Here is a 14,705-nt window from a genome sequence, read left to right on the forward strand (position 1 = left end):
CCTTTCATTATCAGCAGTTCGATTCCCTAGTTGTATAACTAGAATTACTCTGTATACTCTTTTGACTTCCCTGTTGTCTTCATGATTGGACCCTGTTTACCTGGCCCACTGTAGAAGGACATTTGAAGTGGCCCCAGCATTTGACTTTAAAGTGTAGAAGCCTGGAAAGTAGAGAGCAGAGCTCATGTGAATCCTGGGTATCAAGCAAAGGCCTGAAAATGGGGGCACAGAGGAGTGTCGTGTGTGTGTGAGGGAAGCTTGTTCTTGGGCCTGAACGCCACTGGTGGGGGCCCCAGAGCAGCAGGGTGTCGGGTGGGGTCGTCCCACGGCTGCTGGTCTGGTGCAGCGTGTCGGGCAGCCTGGGTGTAGAAATGCATGGAGGGCACTGGCTTCGCGACTGAGTCTGTGGCTTGGCTGGGCCGTGGCACTGGGTCCGAGGGCTGGTTGCAGGAGCTGTTATGAGGTGGGGTATTGGGTGGATTCCAGCTTTGAGAGGGGGTGGAGAGAGGAGGTATTCGTGGGCGTGAATGCGAGCATGGAGGTTGGGGAGGGAGAGTGGGAGCGTGGTGTGGACAGGGCAAGCTTCCAGGCGGGATCGGACTTTTGGCAGCTGTTCCCTGAAGGTCCTAAGAGGACTTCTCACCCTGCTGTGGCGTGAGCCTGTGGGACTGGGCTCTTTGCCTCCTGCCAGCTCACTCGGATGCAATTCTGAGGACGGCTGTGACATTTAGGGGAAACTGAATCTTACTACACCACATCCCTCCCAGTTGTGTTGTTGTTAAGTGCTGTCAAGTCATAGACGACTCATATCGACCCTTTGAATGAAAGACCTGAACAGTTGTATAACTTTCATCCTTTCTCCAGGTGCATAGGGTTTCCAGAGGCAAGCTATTGTGAAAGTGGATGTCACTCCTCTTTCCAAGCTTGTCTTAATCGGGGAGCCCCACCAAACACTGTCCACAATGGGTAACCATTATTACATTTGACACATCAGTGTCACGGTGTTTAGTATCACAGCAACCACAGTTACCTCTGCACAGCAAATAGATAGACCAGTGCTGTGCCCCTTAGAAGAATGACCAAAAACAATTAAAACCAGGCCTGAGGGCCGCAGATTAAAATCATCCACCTTTAGCTTGGTAGCATCACTTTCTGTTCACTAGGCTAACAGAGCTCTCTCTGTGTTGTTGTTAAATGCTGTTGATACATTTAAAATTTGTTCCAAGCCATAAACTGATGCGCATCTGTCAAGAGGCCTTGCTGAAAGTTTTCATACCACCTCAGATGCTCTGGGCACGCAGGAGTATCAGGTGACAGTTCCCATGAGAAAGGTGCAGGTACACGTTCACACGCCTTCCTGTCAGTGTCCCTGCCACTTCTCAGCTGGGGCAGACAGCTGCTGCCCTAGCACACCCTTCCCAAAGCCCCTCTAGGCCCTGTGCACAGGCCCAGCACGCCCCTATGGTGGCCTTGATGGACAGCCTGCAAGCCCCTCACCCTTATTTCTGCCTCCTGACTGGACACCATTCCTGGATCAGAGTCATTGGAGATCTGAAGGGAAGGGGGTGGGCTGGCGGAGAGATACCCAGGGCAGGACCTTCACGTTGCAATATGCCACCCTGGTCACAGTCTCCCCAGGGGCTTCAGCAGTGCAGGTGGGCCTGTTGTTATTGCACCTCCCTCTTTTGTCCTTGGCAGGTGATGCAGCCAAAGTTTGTGGCAAGCCAGCTGCAATGAGCTTTCAGCACGTGCCCACCTCTAAGAGTCCATTTAATGTTTTGGTGATTCTCTGTGTCCTACACTTTCCCATCACGCTGTTGCACACTTTATAGACGACAAGACAGTGTAAACATGGCTTTCATGTGCGTTGGGAGACCCGGAAGTTTGTGTGGCTCACGTAACTGGGGTGTGGAGCCTGCGATATCTTTGAGGTACACCTGCACTGTTGATAAGAATTGCAGATATTTTAAAGATTAAAAGCCCAAGAAAAAGAGAGCATGTGATTAAAAATGTGCACCGTAGTAGGAATTAGTGAGCCATCGTTTCTCTTATTGAGGAATTAAGCATGAAGGATCGCTGAGAAGAGATTAGTTGTCAGGAACTTCTGTGCAGAAACGAATGAACATAATATACCTATCATTTAATCTACGATTGAAAACATCCTGAAGAAAGCATGGTTCAGTTACTCCTCAAATAGTGAGGGTCTGTGACTGTTCTCTGCTACAGCCACATAGCATCTAATTCTTCAAATTTGTTAGCATTTCTAAATAAAATGATTTCTGCTGTAAATTCAGGAGCACTGGTGGCCTAGCGGTAAAGAGCTGTGCTGCTAGCCCACAGGCAGGTAGTTTGAATCCACCGGCTGCTCCTCAGGATCAGATTGGACAGTCCGTTTGAAAATTGAAAACCCACTGGAGAGTCAACTGTGAGTTGGTTCTGACTCAACAGCACACAATAACAAAGCTAGAAATTAATATTTAAGAAGTCAAATAAAACAGAAAATGGTTGTTGTTGATGCTCTGTGTCTAAGGTTAGTGCTCTGTAGATTTTCAGTGGTTGATTTTTTTTTACCAATCAATCACCAGTCCTTTGTTTCTCGGTGTCTTTCGGAGGTCTCGAGCCACCAACCTTGCAGTTAGCAGGCAAGCATGTTAGTTAGCTTGGCTGGGACTCGAGAAGTCAGATAATTAGTGATAATTAGAGTGTGGAGTATAAAAAGAAAAAAACCCAGATGTGTTTAACCCATCAATGCAGGACTGAACAGAAAGCTGAAAAACAAAGCTTATGTTGTGACTGGTCAATAAAGAAGTTCTGTTTCTTAAAGAATTTTTATTATAATTTAATAAAATTATAATTGATACTAACAGACATAAAACAAAACTCTGTGTAATAATTTTAAGCAATTAAATACTGATTGTTATGGAACAAATTAAGTACTTGGCACTGAGAAGGAGGAGTGAGCCCAAAGCAGCATGAGGGGCAAGCACCCTGAGGTGGTGGGGCAGACCTTGGGGTGGGGTGGACCTTGGGGTGGGGTTCCTGGGAGAAGAGCAGGGGAGCTCGGGACCATGAAGGGCTGGAGCAGGCTGATGGCTAGTCCTCATGGGAACAGGTGGATAACCCCAACCCAGCCTCTGCCTGGACTGATGTGGCGTGAGGGGAGGTGTGTGAGGGTCCCAGTGCACAGACTTGCTATTAGGTTGACTGGGCCAAATCCTGGAGGGTCCGCCAGTTGGGTCTGGCTTCGTGGTTGATGGTGTGCTGGGAGTGTTTCAGGCAGAGGTGGGTGTGATGGAGAGGAGCCGGCATGGTCGCTGCCATCTCAGTGCTTTGTGTCTCGGTGAGAGGGTGGAGTGCCTGACTGATGCTGGGTGGGTTTGAACCTAGGCTGCCTAGTTCCAGAGTCTCCTCCTTCTCTGATCAGGTGCCACTCCTCTGCCTTCTGACTCCATGGGGACGAAGAGGAGCAGGTCTGCCGGCCCAAGCTGTGGCTGCTGCCACCAGAATGAATGGGGGTTCCAAGCACATATTGGTGTCCCCTCTCTCCACCCCCCAGAAGTGGAGAAGATGAGTGACATGCCAACAGGAAAGAACGAACTGGGTGCAAGGGGGCTGCAGAGGAGTGGTGAGCCGAGGCAGCCCCTCCTGAGGGGGCCTGGCCTTCCTCCACCTGCTTGGGGACAGGCATGACCCATAAAGTGCAGGCTCTTCCCTTTTTGGAGCCCATGGCTTCCGGGATGTCCTGTGTCATGTGAGCACACAGCTGGCAGTCACCCTGGCCACAGATAGGGACATACCTGGCTAGACCCGTGTGTGGGTTTGGTTAGTGTCACTGGGGGCTGTGGAGGGCGATGTAACCTGCGGCTTTAACCATTGCTTCTCATGCTGTTTAAACCAACACCCTAACCCCTCACCCCACTCCCGCCATTGAGCCAGTTCCAGCAGTTCAAATAGACCTGCTCATGCCGTTTCCAGGGCTGGAAATCTTAATGGACACAGATAGTTTCCTACAGAGAGAGTGGGCTGGTGCATTTGAACTGCTAGCCTTGCAGTTAGCAGCCCACTTAAGACACTGGCCTTAACTCACCATGCCACTATCCACTCCCTGGGCGTTGTGAAATTTTTTACAAAGTTATTTACTAGAAAAATAGACCTGAAAAAGATGGTGCAAAGTAAAAATTGGGGTTTTTTTTAAAAACTTATATTCTACACGTTTAGACTTACACAGAGCTGTCTCATTTTGTCCTAAAGTTTCCTAAATGGTTGTTCTCAATCACTGAGCTTAATTTGACCAGAATAAGAACAGGCCTTTGTGGGACCCTCAGGAGCAGTGAAACGCAAGAAGAAAGTTTGTTACTAAACAGATTAGTAAAATAAGATACGTTCTGGTTGGTCACATAATTTAAAAGTCATGTAAAATGCTTCTGTGTGTGTTTGCTGCATGTACTCTGATGATGAATGACACCTTTTCAGTAAAGAGATGTAATTAGACCATGGACTGAGATCTGTCTTGTTTCTGTAAAGGACTTGTGCCTCTAACTCTGGACTGGTAACAATATTTGGCAAACGTAGCACTTGCTCTTTTGCTCATTTACTATAGATTAGCATGTTTCCCTTGAACTTAAAAAAAGTCTAAGGAGGCCATTGCTGCTGTGGCCGCGGAGCGATTTGTTTTCATGTTTCACACTTGACTTTTGTGTGTAACTGCTAGCTTGGTTTTATTTTATGTTTTCCACTATTACTATGTTGGTTAGAACATTCCTCACCCTGCAGTGGTTGACTTCTCTGTGTCCTGGAGCCTGGACTTTCCCAGGACTCCCTCACATAGCCTGCTGAGTGGGGACCTCCTTTGTAGGGGTGTGCACTGACCCTTCACTCAGGCCCTGGCTGCCCCCCCCCCCCAGGACCAGCAGGTACCTTCACCCTCAGCCTTTTCCTACATATTCCAAAGCCAGAAAAACCCCTTTTGTTCTGTGTAGAGCTTTGTATGTATTTTCCACGCCTCTTTAATGTATATGTTCTCTTATTTCATCCTCCAGACAATCCCATGAGGTTGGTAGAACAGAGGTTCTCATCTCCATTTTAACCGAGGTGAGGCTGGCAGAGTGTCCGCATGGCATGAACCCACATCCTTTTGCCGCAGGGCTCCCAGAGCAGCCTGTCTCTCATCTCCCATCTTCCAGATGCTCACATCTGCCTTAGCTCAGAGATGCCTGTCTTGCCCCAGTCCTCTTCTCCACTCAGGACTTAGGCTAATTATTGCAGCCAGACATTAGAATATTCAACATAGTGGCACAGGCCTCTTTGGAAAAAAGAAATCTGTAGAACCCGATTAATGAAGAGTGGTTAGTAGAGAACCAGAGCTGTAAAGCCGAGGATGGTGCACAGGCCAAGGGGCTCTTTACAGGCCCTGGTCAGCAGGGGGGAGTGGACACCTCTACCTGCTTCTCACTCAGAAGTGGGAGGGGCTGCTCCCTTCTCTAAACACCCACTTCCTGGGAAGAATCCTGTGTTAAGATCACACAGTGGGGACCAGGGGCTGAAACCATCTTTGGCCAAAGTCACAGGTCATTTGCTTTTGACATTGAGATGTCTATGTGTGTGAATTTGTGTGTATGGGGTATGTGTGTGTATGTATGGTATTTATATACCTGGTATATTTTTATACCTGGTATATACATGTGTATGGAGTGGAGCTCTGATGGCCTAGTGGCAAGAAACTACACTGCAGTTCCAAAGCACCCAGTTCAAATCCACGAACCGCTCCACGGGAGAAGGATGGGCAGTCTCCTTCTGTGCAGTTAACTGCCTCTCAGAAGCCGCCAAATGGTCAGCTGTGGGCCAGGTTTGACTTGATGGTACACAACAACAACATTAACATATATATATATAGATGTCTAGGTTGTGTGTAGTAAGTGTAAATATATATGAGTGTGTGTATGTATGGTATTTATATATGGTGTACATTTTTGTATGTATAGAGTTCTATACCTTTAGGTATGGGTAACACATGTATGGTACATGTGTATGTGTGTGTGCGCGTGTGCATTTGTTCCTTCCCATTCCTTATATAATCAAACAAAACTGGGCTCTGAAGGGGCAGGTGTATGACTTTAGCTGAGTTATTTAACATCCATCAGCTTGTTTTCTCGCCTGGAAGATGGGGCAAATATTCTTTCCTTTGAAGGATTGTTGTAAGAATGAAAGATGATGTGTATCAAAGTCTTTTGAATGTGGGTTCAGTACATGAGTTTGTTTGAAAACTGACGCAGGAGAGCGCCAAGGGCGAAGGAGAAGACCAGAAGCCTGCTTGTGATGCATGCAGCAGGTCCCCTGAGGACGTGGGGGTGCTGGCCCAGTCTGGAGCATCTGGCTGTGATCTGGACTGAGGTTTTAGAATTTGTGTTTCTGAGTTTAAGGTGATGCTGCGCCCGCTGGGAGTTTGGGGACCACACTTGGAGAACCTCTGGGCTCCAAATGGCTCACCAGCTCATTGACTGCAGCCGTGTCTGAATTCTGAGCTGTATGTGGTTAGAGTTTCACTTTTAGTTTGCAGATATTAAACTTAGAGGTTCAAGAAATTTTCCCTTCAGAAATTTGAAGAATAAAATAGAGGTTGCAAAAGTGACAGTTGTAAACATATTATCAATAGTCAGTAGTCTAATATGTAATTAGCTAATACGTAGAAGTGTTTTTGAAAGTACTAGATAAAAATTAAGTCCTAGTAGAACAACTTTTTAAGGTCATCGTTTTTAAGATTAAGCATCATAATGGAGATAACGTAGAATTACTTCGATTCTCTCACCTCAATGTGCTGTTCACTGTGTGTATCTCTCTCTCTCCCCTCCAGGCTGCTGACCTGAGTAAACCAGTAGATAAAAGGATTTACAAAGGAACCCAGCCCACTTGTCATGACTTCAACCACCTAACAGCCACAGCAGAAAGTGTCTCTCTCCTAGTGGGCTTTTCCGCAGGCCAAGTCCAGCTTATAGACCCAATCAAAAAAGAAACTAGCAAACTATTTAATGAGGAAGTAAGTAGCACCCCATCTTAGCTGTTAAGCCTCCCTTTAAGAATTGATCTGCTCTTACCAGGGTGGTGGGTCTTCTGTCTCCCCGAGCTAAGCCCCTCTCCTCGGCTAGTCATCCTGCCTTGTCCTGTGTTTCATGTGCACGCTCACTGCCAACCTTCTGTCTCCCTGGGTGATTGGTGTGCATTTCTGTGGAGCATGCCTGGGTGTCTGCAGCATGTGCTGTGAACTTTCACTGTGGAGAGAAGAACAAGGTTCTGACTAGATGTGTATCACTTAACTAAGAAATCAGGGGATTCCAGGCTTCCCTTCCCACTGCCAGAAAATTTTGTGCAGACCTAAACCCCTTAGACAATGTTAGTGGTAGCTAAAATTCTCGTGTGAGTGTGTGTGTGTGTGTGTGTGTGTGTGTGTGAGAGAGAGAGAGGTGTTTGGCTAAGAAGTACTTGTCTTGCTCTGGGAAATAATTGACTGTAAAATCTCCTTTGACATAGTTGCGAATCCTGGCTCTTACAGTGGGATCCCATGACACAGCTGTTGCCAGTGCTGAAGTCTGCATCAGGGTTCCCGGTGTCTTCCGTTTCTTTCTGGAAGAAGCTGAGCTACCCGAGTTTGTGTGCTTAGGAACGTGTCAAGACTCCTCACTGGCAGATAAAGTTGCTAAATAGACGATCCTTGTACAGGCTTTCAGCCCAAATATTACCACCCCTCGTTGGTGTTCTGCCTGCTTGAAGTTTGGCTTTCTTTGTAGCAAATGTAGAAAGACAGAGTAGGCTGTCAGGGGAGAAGCCTGGCTCCCCAGCTCTGCCTGTGGACAGGTCAGGGCCCAAGGCACCCTTCTCCAGAAGAACAGCTGAAGCTTTGGCGGTGGTACCTGCTTTTGATGTCAGGAACCTGGGAGCAGCAGCGTGTCATAGATTCTGATTTTAAAGACATGCCTTTGTTGGGGAAGAGGAAGAGTACTAAGCTAGGGAGCGGTCACTGCAGTGCCGAGTCTCCTGCAGCCTCTCTGGGCTTTGTGGCCCAGGCTCCTGTTCTCCTGGCCGGCGCGAAGGGGAATGGCAATCCCTTGGGAATCTCTCAGCTCCTCTCCCAGCGCTATTGGGATGGACTGGAAACAAAACTCACCCTCTGGATTGACCATCTATAGAGGAAAAGTATTTATTCCCACTTCTCTCTTTTTTTAAAAAAGGGTAGAAAATACTTTCTTTTCCTAGAGATTTTATGAGTATCATCTGAGGAAATGACTAGCTGGATGCGTTTTTTCTCTCTTGCGAGTGGAGGAAGGGGGTTGGGCACTGAACCAGCCCTGCACTGTTGACCGATGTGTCCGTTCGGAGTCAGGGAGGGTTTTGCTGTGTTCAGTAGGAGGAGCGCGATGCGGGGGAGGGCCCGGGACTGTGGACAGGCCTGTTGGCCAGCAAACTCCAGAGGCCGCTCCGGCTGCGGATGGCACCAAATGCCACTTAGAGAACAAGGAGGGTTTGTGCGGCCTTTGGGGAGGGTCTGGGACAGAGTCCTAAGAGCACTCAGCCTGCTCCAGCAGGTCCCACCTCCCTCACAGCTCCCAATTCCCGTACCCGGGGGAACTTGGACACGCAGACTGGGAAGCAGACAGCTTGATTTCCCTCTGCTGTGCGTATATCTCACGTGACGAGTGGTTGATCAGACCCCTAGGACTGCGAATGGGGTGATGTTGGCTCGGCGTTTACAGCTTGAGGCTGAATGCGATTGCCCTTTACAGTGAAGAACCCTCCGACTGTGCATGGTGTCTGCATCTGCTGGTGACCAGCTGTCTAAAGCAGGAGTCCTCAGTGATGTGCTTGTCAGAGAGTGCTCCTTCGCACAGTGTAGATGTAGTGATACCAAAGTGCCTTTCATGTGAACTGTACACCGGGGAGTGGGCATGACCCTAATTTCACAGATGACAGTACAAAGAGAAGGTAAGTGAATTACCTAGACGACTTAGCAAGTCAGTGATAAGACTGGAACTCTGTCTGTGAGCCCCTCCGTGGGAGGTCTGGCAGATTGGTCCTGACCGTCCCAGAAGCCGCGTGCTGCAGGGCAAGCGGACAGCTTAGGTCCTTGGCATGTGTGCTAGTAGTGAGAGGAGGCCCTGCCAGAGGCGGGGCGATCCGCGTGTCCTTTGGTAAGCTTCAATACTGTAGAACACAGACAAGTTAGAGCCCTCTCGAAGCCAGAGAAGCCCTCTGGAAAGTGGCGCTCGACTTGGGTCCTGAAGGGTGAGAGAGAGCTGCAGAACACAGCTTGGGGTGTGGCTAAGCCCTAGGGTGTCGGGATCCACATGGCAAGAGGCCCCGCTGGAGGGGCCTTGGAGCCACGTGGTAAAGCCCCTTCACCCTCTCTGCTGTGGGATCTCCGGGCTTCTGCTCAGGGGAGTGACAGCTCACATGTGTTTTTTAGAACGGTTGTCAGCACTTGTGGAGGTGGATTGGAATGAAGACAGACAATGAAGGTAGCAAGACCAGTGAGGAGGCTCTAGTAATTATCCAGGTGAGAGCTGAGGACTGGGACTAGCGTCATCTCCCCTGCTCCTGCCCGCCTGCCCACTGACCTGGAGTCCGCCCTGGGTCTCCTGAGCACAGAAATCCTCTGGGGGGGAGGCAGGGGAAGGGCCAGCATCCACAGGCGTCCTCAGAACCCCAGACGGGGCACACAGGGAGAGATGTGTCTTTACCCGGGAAGGCTCTCAGCCAGGTGAGGAGGTGGAGGTCACGCGAAGGTGGATCTGTCAGGACTGGCTTTTGGCCCGAGTACAGGGTCAGATTGGAGAGCCTGTGGAAGGCAGAGGCGCACACAGCGGTCTGGTTTGTGGTTTTAAAAAACAGTTTGGCTGCTTTTGGAAGATTAGCTGAGCAAGTGATTTTGGGACCTCTGGCTTCCGCTGTCACTTAGGTGCAGGTGGGGCTTCAGGGCTCCAAGGAGAGCAGCAGCCATTCTTGCTGGTCAGTTTTGCCAGGCCCGTGTGGAGGGGACACTGATGTGGTTGGGCATGCCATTCGAAAGCTCCGAGCTGGAGTGGTTAGCATGTAAATCAGGTCCCTCGATGGCAGAAACCATTTACACACAACTGCTGACCTGAAGGTTGATCGTTCAAACCCTCCCAGCAGTCCTTGAGAAGGAAGAGACTAGTGACTTACAGGGAAAACCCAGAGGGATGGTTCTCCAGATAACACGTGGGGTCCCCATCATCTGGGCACAGCTCACAGTCGCACACATGCTGGGTCCACGAGAGTAGAGTCATCTGTCTGTAGAGAAAATACAGTGAGAACAGAGTGCCTGAGACTAAGCCGGACGCCCACTCTGCAGCCAGGGCACGTGGAGTGACCCATTTCATGCCAGACTCAGAGCATAGGGTTTCAGGACAGAGACTCGGCCAGTCAGGGTGGACCCCAGCCCTGCGGTGTCGACCCCAGCCCTGCAGTGTGGACTCCAGCCTTGCCCCAGGGAGCCTGGTGACCACGTTGCAAGAAGAGAGGAGGGGCTGATTCCAGCCACACCCCCAGCAGGTCAGGACTCTGTGCCCCCTGGGCTGTACCGGCGGGCAGCAAGGGCATGCCTCTGGGTCCAGGCATCTCCCCTGGGGGCTGTAACCCTGACAGCTGGCCTCGGAGGAGCCGGACAAGTGGGAATCACAAGTGTGTTCTACACTTCCCACCAACTGCATTTCTGCTCTGCAAGTTTTCTGCAAATAAGTCTTTTCACTTTAAAACTGTTAATTTATAAAACCACCATCCAGCATTTATTGAAAAAAAGTCTTTGATTTGAAATTGGAAAGTTTTCTTCTTTCCTTCATCGTAAGGGGCTTTCTGAAATTGAAATTCTCACCCACTATCGACACACATGCCTAGTACCTGTGCATGCACCAGGCTAGAGAGAGGGCACAATGGGAGCCATGCCTGTCACGTGTGTCCATCCGTGTGCCCGTGTGCAGCACAGCAGCCGAGAAAGGCCCTGGAGACACAGGAAGGCCTCGGTCTCCTCATGTGCCCACGCGGCTGCCTAGCTCCCACCTTCCTGTTCTGGAAAATTCCTAGCCCTCCTTTAAACTCTTGGTATCTCCCTCACCAGGAAAGTCTCAAGTCCTGATCTCAAAGGAAAATAGAAAACCTCTGGGTTTCTCCTCTACTTTGGACTTGCCCAGGCCCTTTCCTAAGCATTTAGCCTAGCAAACCCCCATCTGCCCCACCAAAGAGCCCTCGGTGGTATCAGAGTCCACACAGCGGGGCTGAGGTCCAGCCATTTGTATTCTTGGAGGAGATTGGAAGACTCAAGAATTGCAGCCACTGACCAGTAACTCTCAGGGGTCTTCAAGTGCATTGTCACTGTTAAAGTGTGTAATGGACAAAGAACTTACTATGTTGGCCTCTTTCAGTCCCGGCATGTGATGAAGCTGTGTGTGACTTCCTCCTCTCGTGGTTTCTCGTACTGAGGCTAAGAGGCCAGCACCGGGTGGCCTTCGACTCCTGGGTGGGCTTGGTCCCATAACCATCCAGGAGGCAGCCTTGACCCCTCGTCTGCCCAAGGTCCTCATAACTGGAATGGAAGGGCAGTCATATGCTTCTCTGTAGCCCCTGCCATCACTTTTTAATCAGAGGAAGGAAATTAGCCCTTGTAATATCTACGAACTGCTTCTTAACCCCCAACATGGACAGCCACTTTGGGCAGGTGCTTCCAGGTGCCATCCCATCGCACAGCCTCCCCAGGAGAAGGCTGCCCTCTTCAGGCCAGAGCCACACACTCGCCCTTGCCCGTTGCAGCTCTGGAGGTCTGTTTAGCATTGTTGGAGGTTACTGCCCGAGCTGTGTTAACTGATGGAACATGCCTGTCCTGTCCCTTGCTGACAGCAGAGGAAGGAGAGATGAGGAGTGGTCGTCTTGGCTGGGGGCAGAGTGCTTTTGACCTTCTTGTCCCTGTGACGTGTAGTAAACGTAGGAACTGTTGGTGCCGTCTGGCGTGGCAGGGCTTTCCTGCGCCTCGCTTTGGTAGGAACTGTTGGTGCCGTCTGGCGTGGCAGGGCTTTCCTGCGCCTCGCTTTGGTTTTGCTGCAGAGTTGCTGCCATGAGCACAGGGATTTGTTGGTGTCCAGTATGAGAGATGGGAGCCGAAGGGGCTTCCGGCAGCTTTGGGAGCCTGAGGCAGGAACCCCTGCGGCCCGCGAGCCACCTTCTGTTGGGGTGCCTGCAAGCTTATTGAGGTGGAGGACAGGTGTCTTCACCTCTGCCTGTCCCCTCACCTCCCAGGGAGCAGAGAGGGGCTGTCATCAGACACGGGCTCGTCGGGAGGTGGGGGCGCCCCCAACCCCAGTTCCTGGCTTTTCCACCCCCACAGGCCTTGTGGGCCGCCTTGTCTTCCTCATCGTAAGTGGGTTTGCCCAGCTCACGCCACCTCCAGGCCTTGTTCTTCCAGCCCTTCTAAGCCTCAGGCAGCCTTGTTCTGTGTTCTGGTCCCTGTGCCCATTTCCACACCCTCCAGGCTGACCTCTCAGTGGGGATGCAGTCCAGAGTGGCCAAAGTACCTCAGAAGAGAGGCCTGGAGATGGACCTCTACAAGGTCTCGGACTCCGGGGCGCAGGTCAGCCTGCACAGTGGGTCAGGCCACGCCGCATTGGGCCTGAGACCCCATGAGGACTTGAGGTTCTCCTCCCAACACAGCCTCACCCCTCCCAGCCTTCTTGCATCAGCCAGCGTCACCATCACCTCCATGACACTCACCAGAGCACTCCACCCCCACCCACCAAGCAGCCCATTCGTCTCCTACGACCTCTGCTCTCTGGGGGGGTCTTGGTCCAGGATGTGACGGAAAGTCTCCGTATGGGTGTACTCACAGCTCGTGCCCCACTGCCAGACGCTGACCTGTTCCCCTGTACGGCCACATCCAGGAAGAGGACCCCACAGGGCAGTCTGTTGTCAGTCGAGGCAGCTGCTTGGTTTGAGTCGCCCAAGGGAGAACAGACAGCATCTGACTTCTCCTGTGAAGTTGAGCACGAGAGGGTGGGAGATTTTCCTGTCAGGAAGCACAGTCACCTTCCTTGACGTCTGCGTCCCTCTGCCCTCCTTCCTGCCCTCTGCCTGTTTGGCTGCCAGGCTCCCATAGGCTCTCAGCAGCGTGGCTCCCTCTGCTAAGAAAGTGGCCTTTTACTGATGGGACGTGAGGCGGTCGCTGTGCTCCCCACCCAGGCCCAGCAGTGCCCCACTTTTTCTCCAGAGCACTTGTTCTCATCACCTTTCCCTCCGTGTCCCACATGGGAAGGGTCTCTGACGACCCCATTCACTGCTCTTCGATGCCCACATGCAGTGACTCGGGGTGATGTTTCCTGGCATCTCTGAGTAATAAGGCACCATGGTGTTTATTCTTCTGGAAGCAGGTGCTCCTGCTGCTGACGGGACATCAGCAGTTCTGTCTTCTATGTCCTGTCAGCACCGTGAGTGTCTCTTCCATGGTAGGAAGAGAGGCCATGTTTTCCAGTAGCTCTAACACTTATAAGTGTGGCTCCTTCAGCCAGGAGCTCTGATGGCATAGTGGTAAGGAATTGTGCTGCCAACCCAAAAGTACACAGTTCGAATCCACCAGCTGCTCTACAGGAGAAGGAGGGACAGTCTCTTCTTGTGGGACTTACTGCCTCTGCAGGGTCACCTGTGGATTCACCCCAAGTCAGTGGTAAACAGCCTCAGGCCCACCAGCCCGCCTTGGGAACCTGCCACCAGGAGTCAGAATCGGGTCAGTGGCCACGAGTGTGGTGGTTTTGTTTTACCCTTTATCCTGGTGAGACTCGATCCCACAGTGTTCCTGTGATGTGTGAACGCTGACCCACTACAAGGGGTCATTGCTGCATGGTCCACATGGCCACCGGGGGGGGGGGGGGAGTGGCAGGTGCTTCTCAGTGGGACTTCACATCCCCTACCTTCTTGGACACAGTGTCACCGGGAAGTCAGCTGCATAGTGTGCTTCCCCATGGAGGGAAGGAGGTGTGTAAAGCTGCCTTCATCTTTCCTTGTGCATGTGTCAGGACACCCCAAGGAGCTACAAGTGAGAATCGTTTATGGGTTTATGGGGTGGGCCTGGAGGGCAGGAGAGGGGTCTGAGAGCCTGAGTTGCTCGTTCCCTGGCAGGGTTGTCTGAGGATGAGAGTGTGTGCACAGCTGCCCCCAGCGCCTGCACCCGTGGCCCACACTTGGCTGGAAGGGGCCACCAGGACTGCTACTGTTGTGCCCACAGCCACGGCATGGCACCTGCCCACACATGGTCAGGCTTCACTGTCCAGTGGACACAACCTTGCTCTGCCCACATGCCCTATCTGCACGGGTGCTTGGGACCATGTGGTCAAGCTGCTTCCATACCTTTTATCAGCTCCTGCTTGACGGCAGCAGGGCCTCTGGCGCGGGGCCAGGTCAGCGCTCTCTGCCACAGCCAAGGCATTTCTTGGGGTTCCATCCTATTAACAGCGTTACAGGTGTCATAGTCTGGTAAACTTACTTTTGTTGTGTTTCTTTAAAGCCCCAAATTTCTTTTACTCCTAACTATACTGTGACTCCTTGAAAAAAGACATTATAAGGGAAAGAGAGGAAGGTCCTCAGGAGCTGCTTGACCCGGTGACTCCATCAATGGGCTTGAGCTTGTGGAGACCGTGAGAGGATGCAGGACAGGGCGCGTT

At 51.2% G+C, this 14,705-nt stretch overlaps 1 protein-coding gene across 7 annotated transcripts in view; it reads left to right on the forward strand.

Annotated features, from left to right (window-relative positions):
• The window catches only part of WDR20 (WD repeat domain 20), an 87,437-nt gene that overhangs the window by 62,699 nt on the left and 10,033 nt on the right, over positions 1 to 14,705 (forward strand). For 3 of the 7 annotated variants that reach the window (XM_006879079.1, XM_006879078.1, XM_006879080.1), the window contains exon 2: positions 6,851 to 7,033. The exons of 2 other annotated variants lie outside the window; for them this stretch is intronic. In XM_006879079.1, the coding sequence (XP_006879141.1) occupies positions 6,851 to 7,033 (183 nt within the window). Of the gene's footprint in view, positions 1 to 5,039; positions 5,053 to 6,850; positions 7,034 to 9,454; positions 9,545 to 14,705 lie in introns of all 7 variants that reach the window. 2 more of the 7 variants (XM_006879077.1, XM_006879083.1) reach the window with 2 other exon arrangements.

This window comes from Elephantulus edwardii, unplaced genomic scaffold, assembly GCF_000299155.1.
Source record: "Elephantulus edwardii isolate Elephantulus edwardi_28Jun2011 unplaced genomic scaffold, EleEdw1.0 scaffold00002, whole genome shotgun sequence".
Classification (NCBI taxonomy): domain Eukaryota; kingdom Metazoa; phylum Chordata; class Mammalia; order Macroscelidea; family Macroscelididae; genus Elephantulus; species Elephantulus edwardii.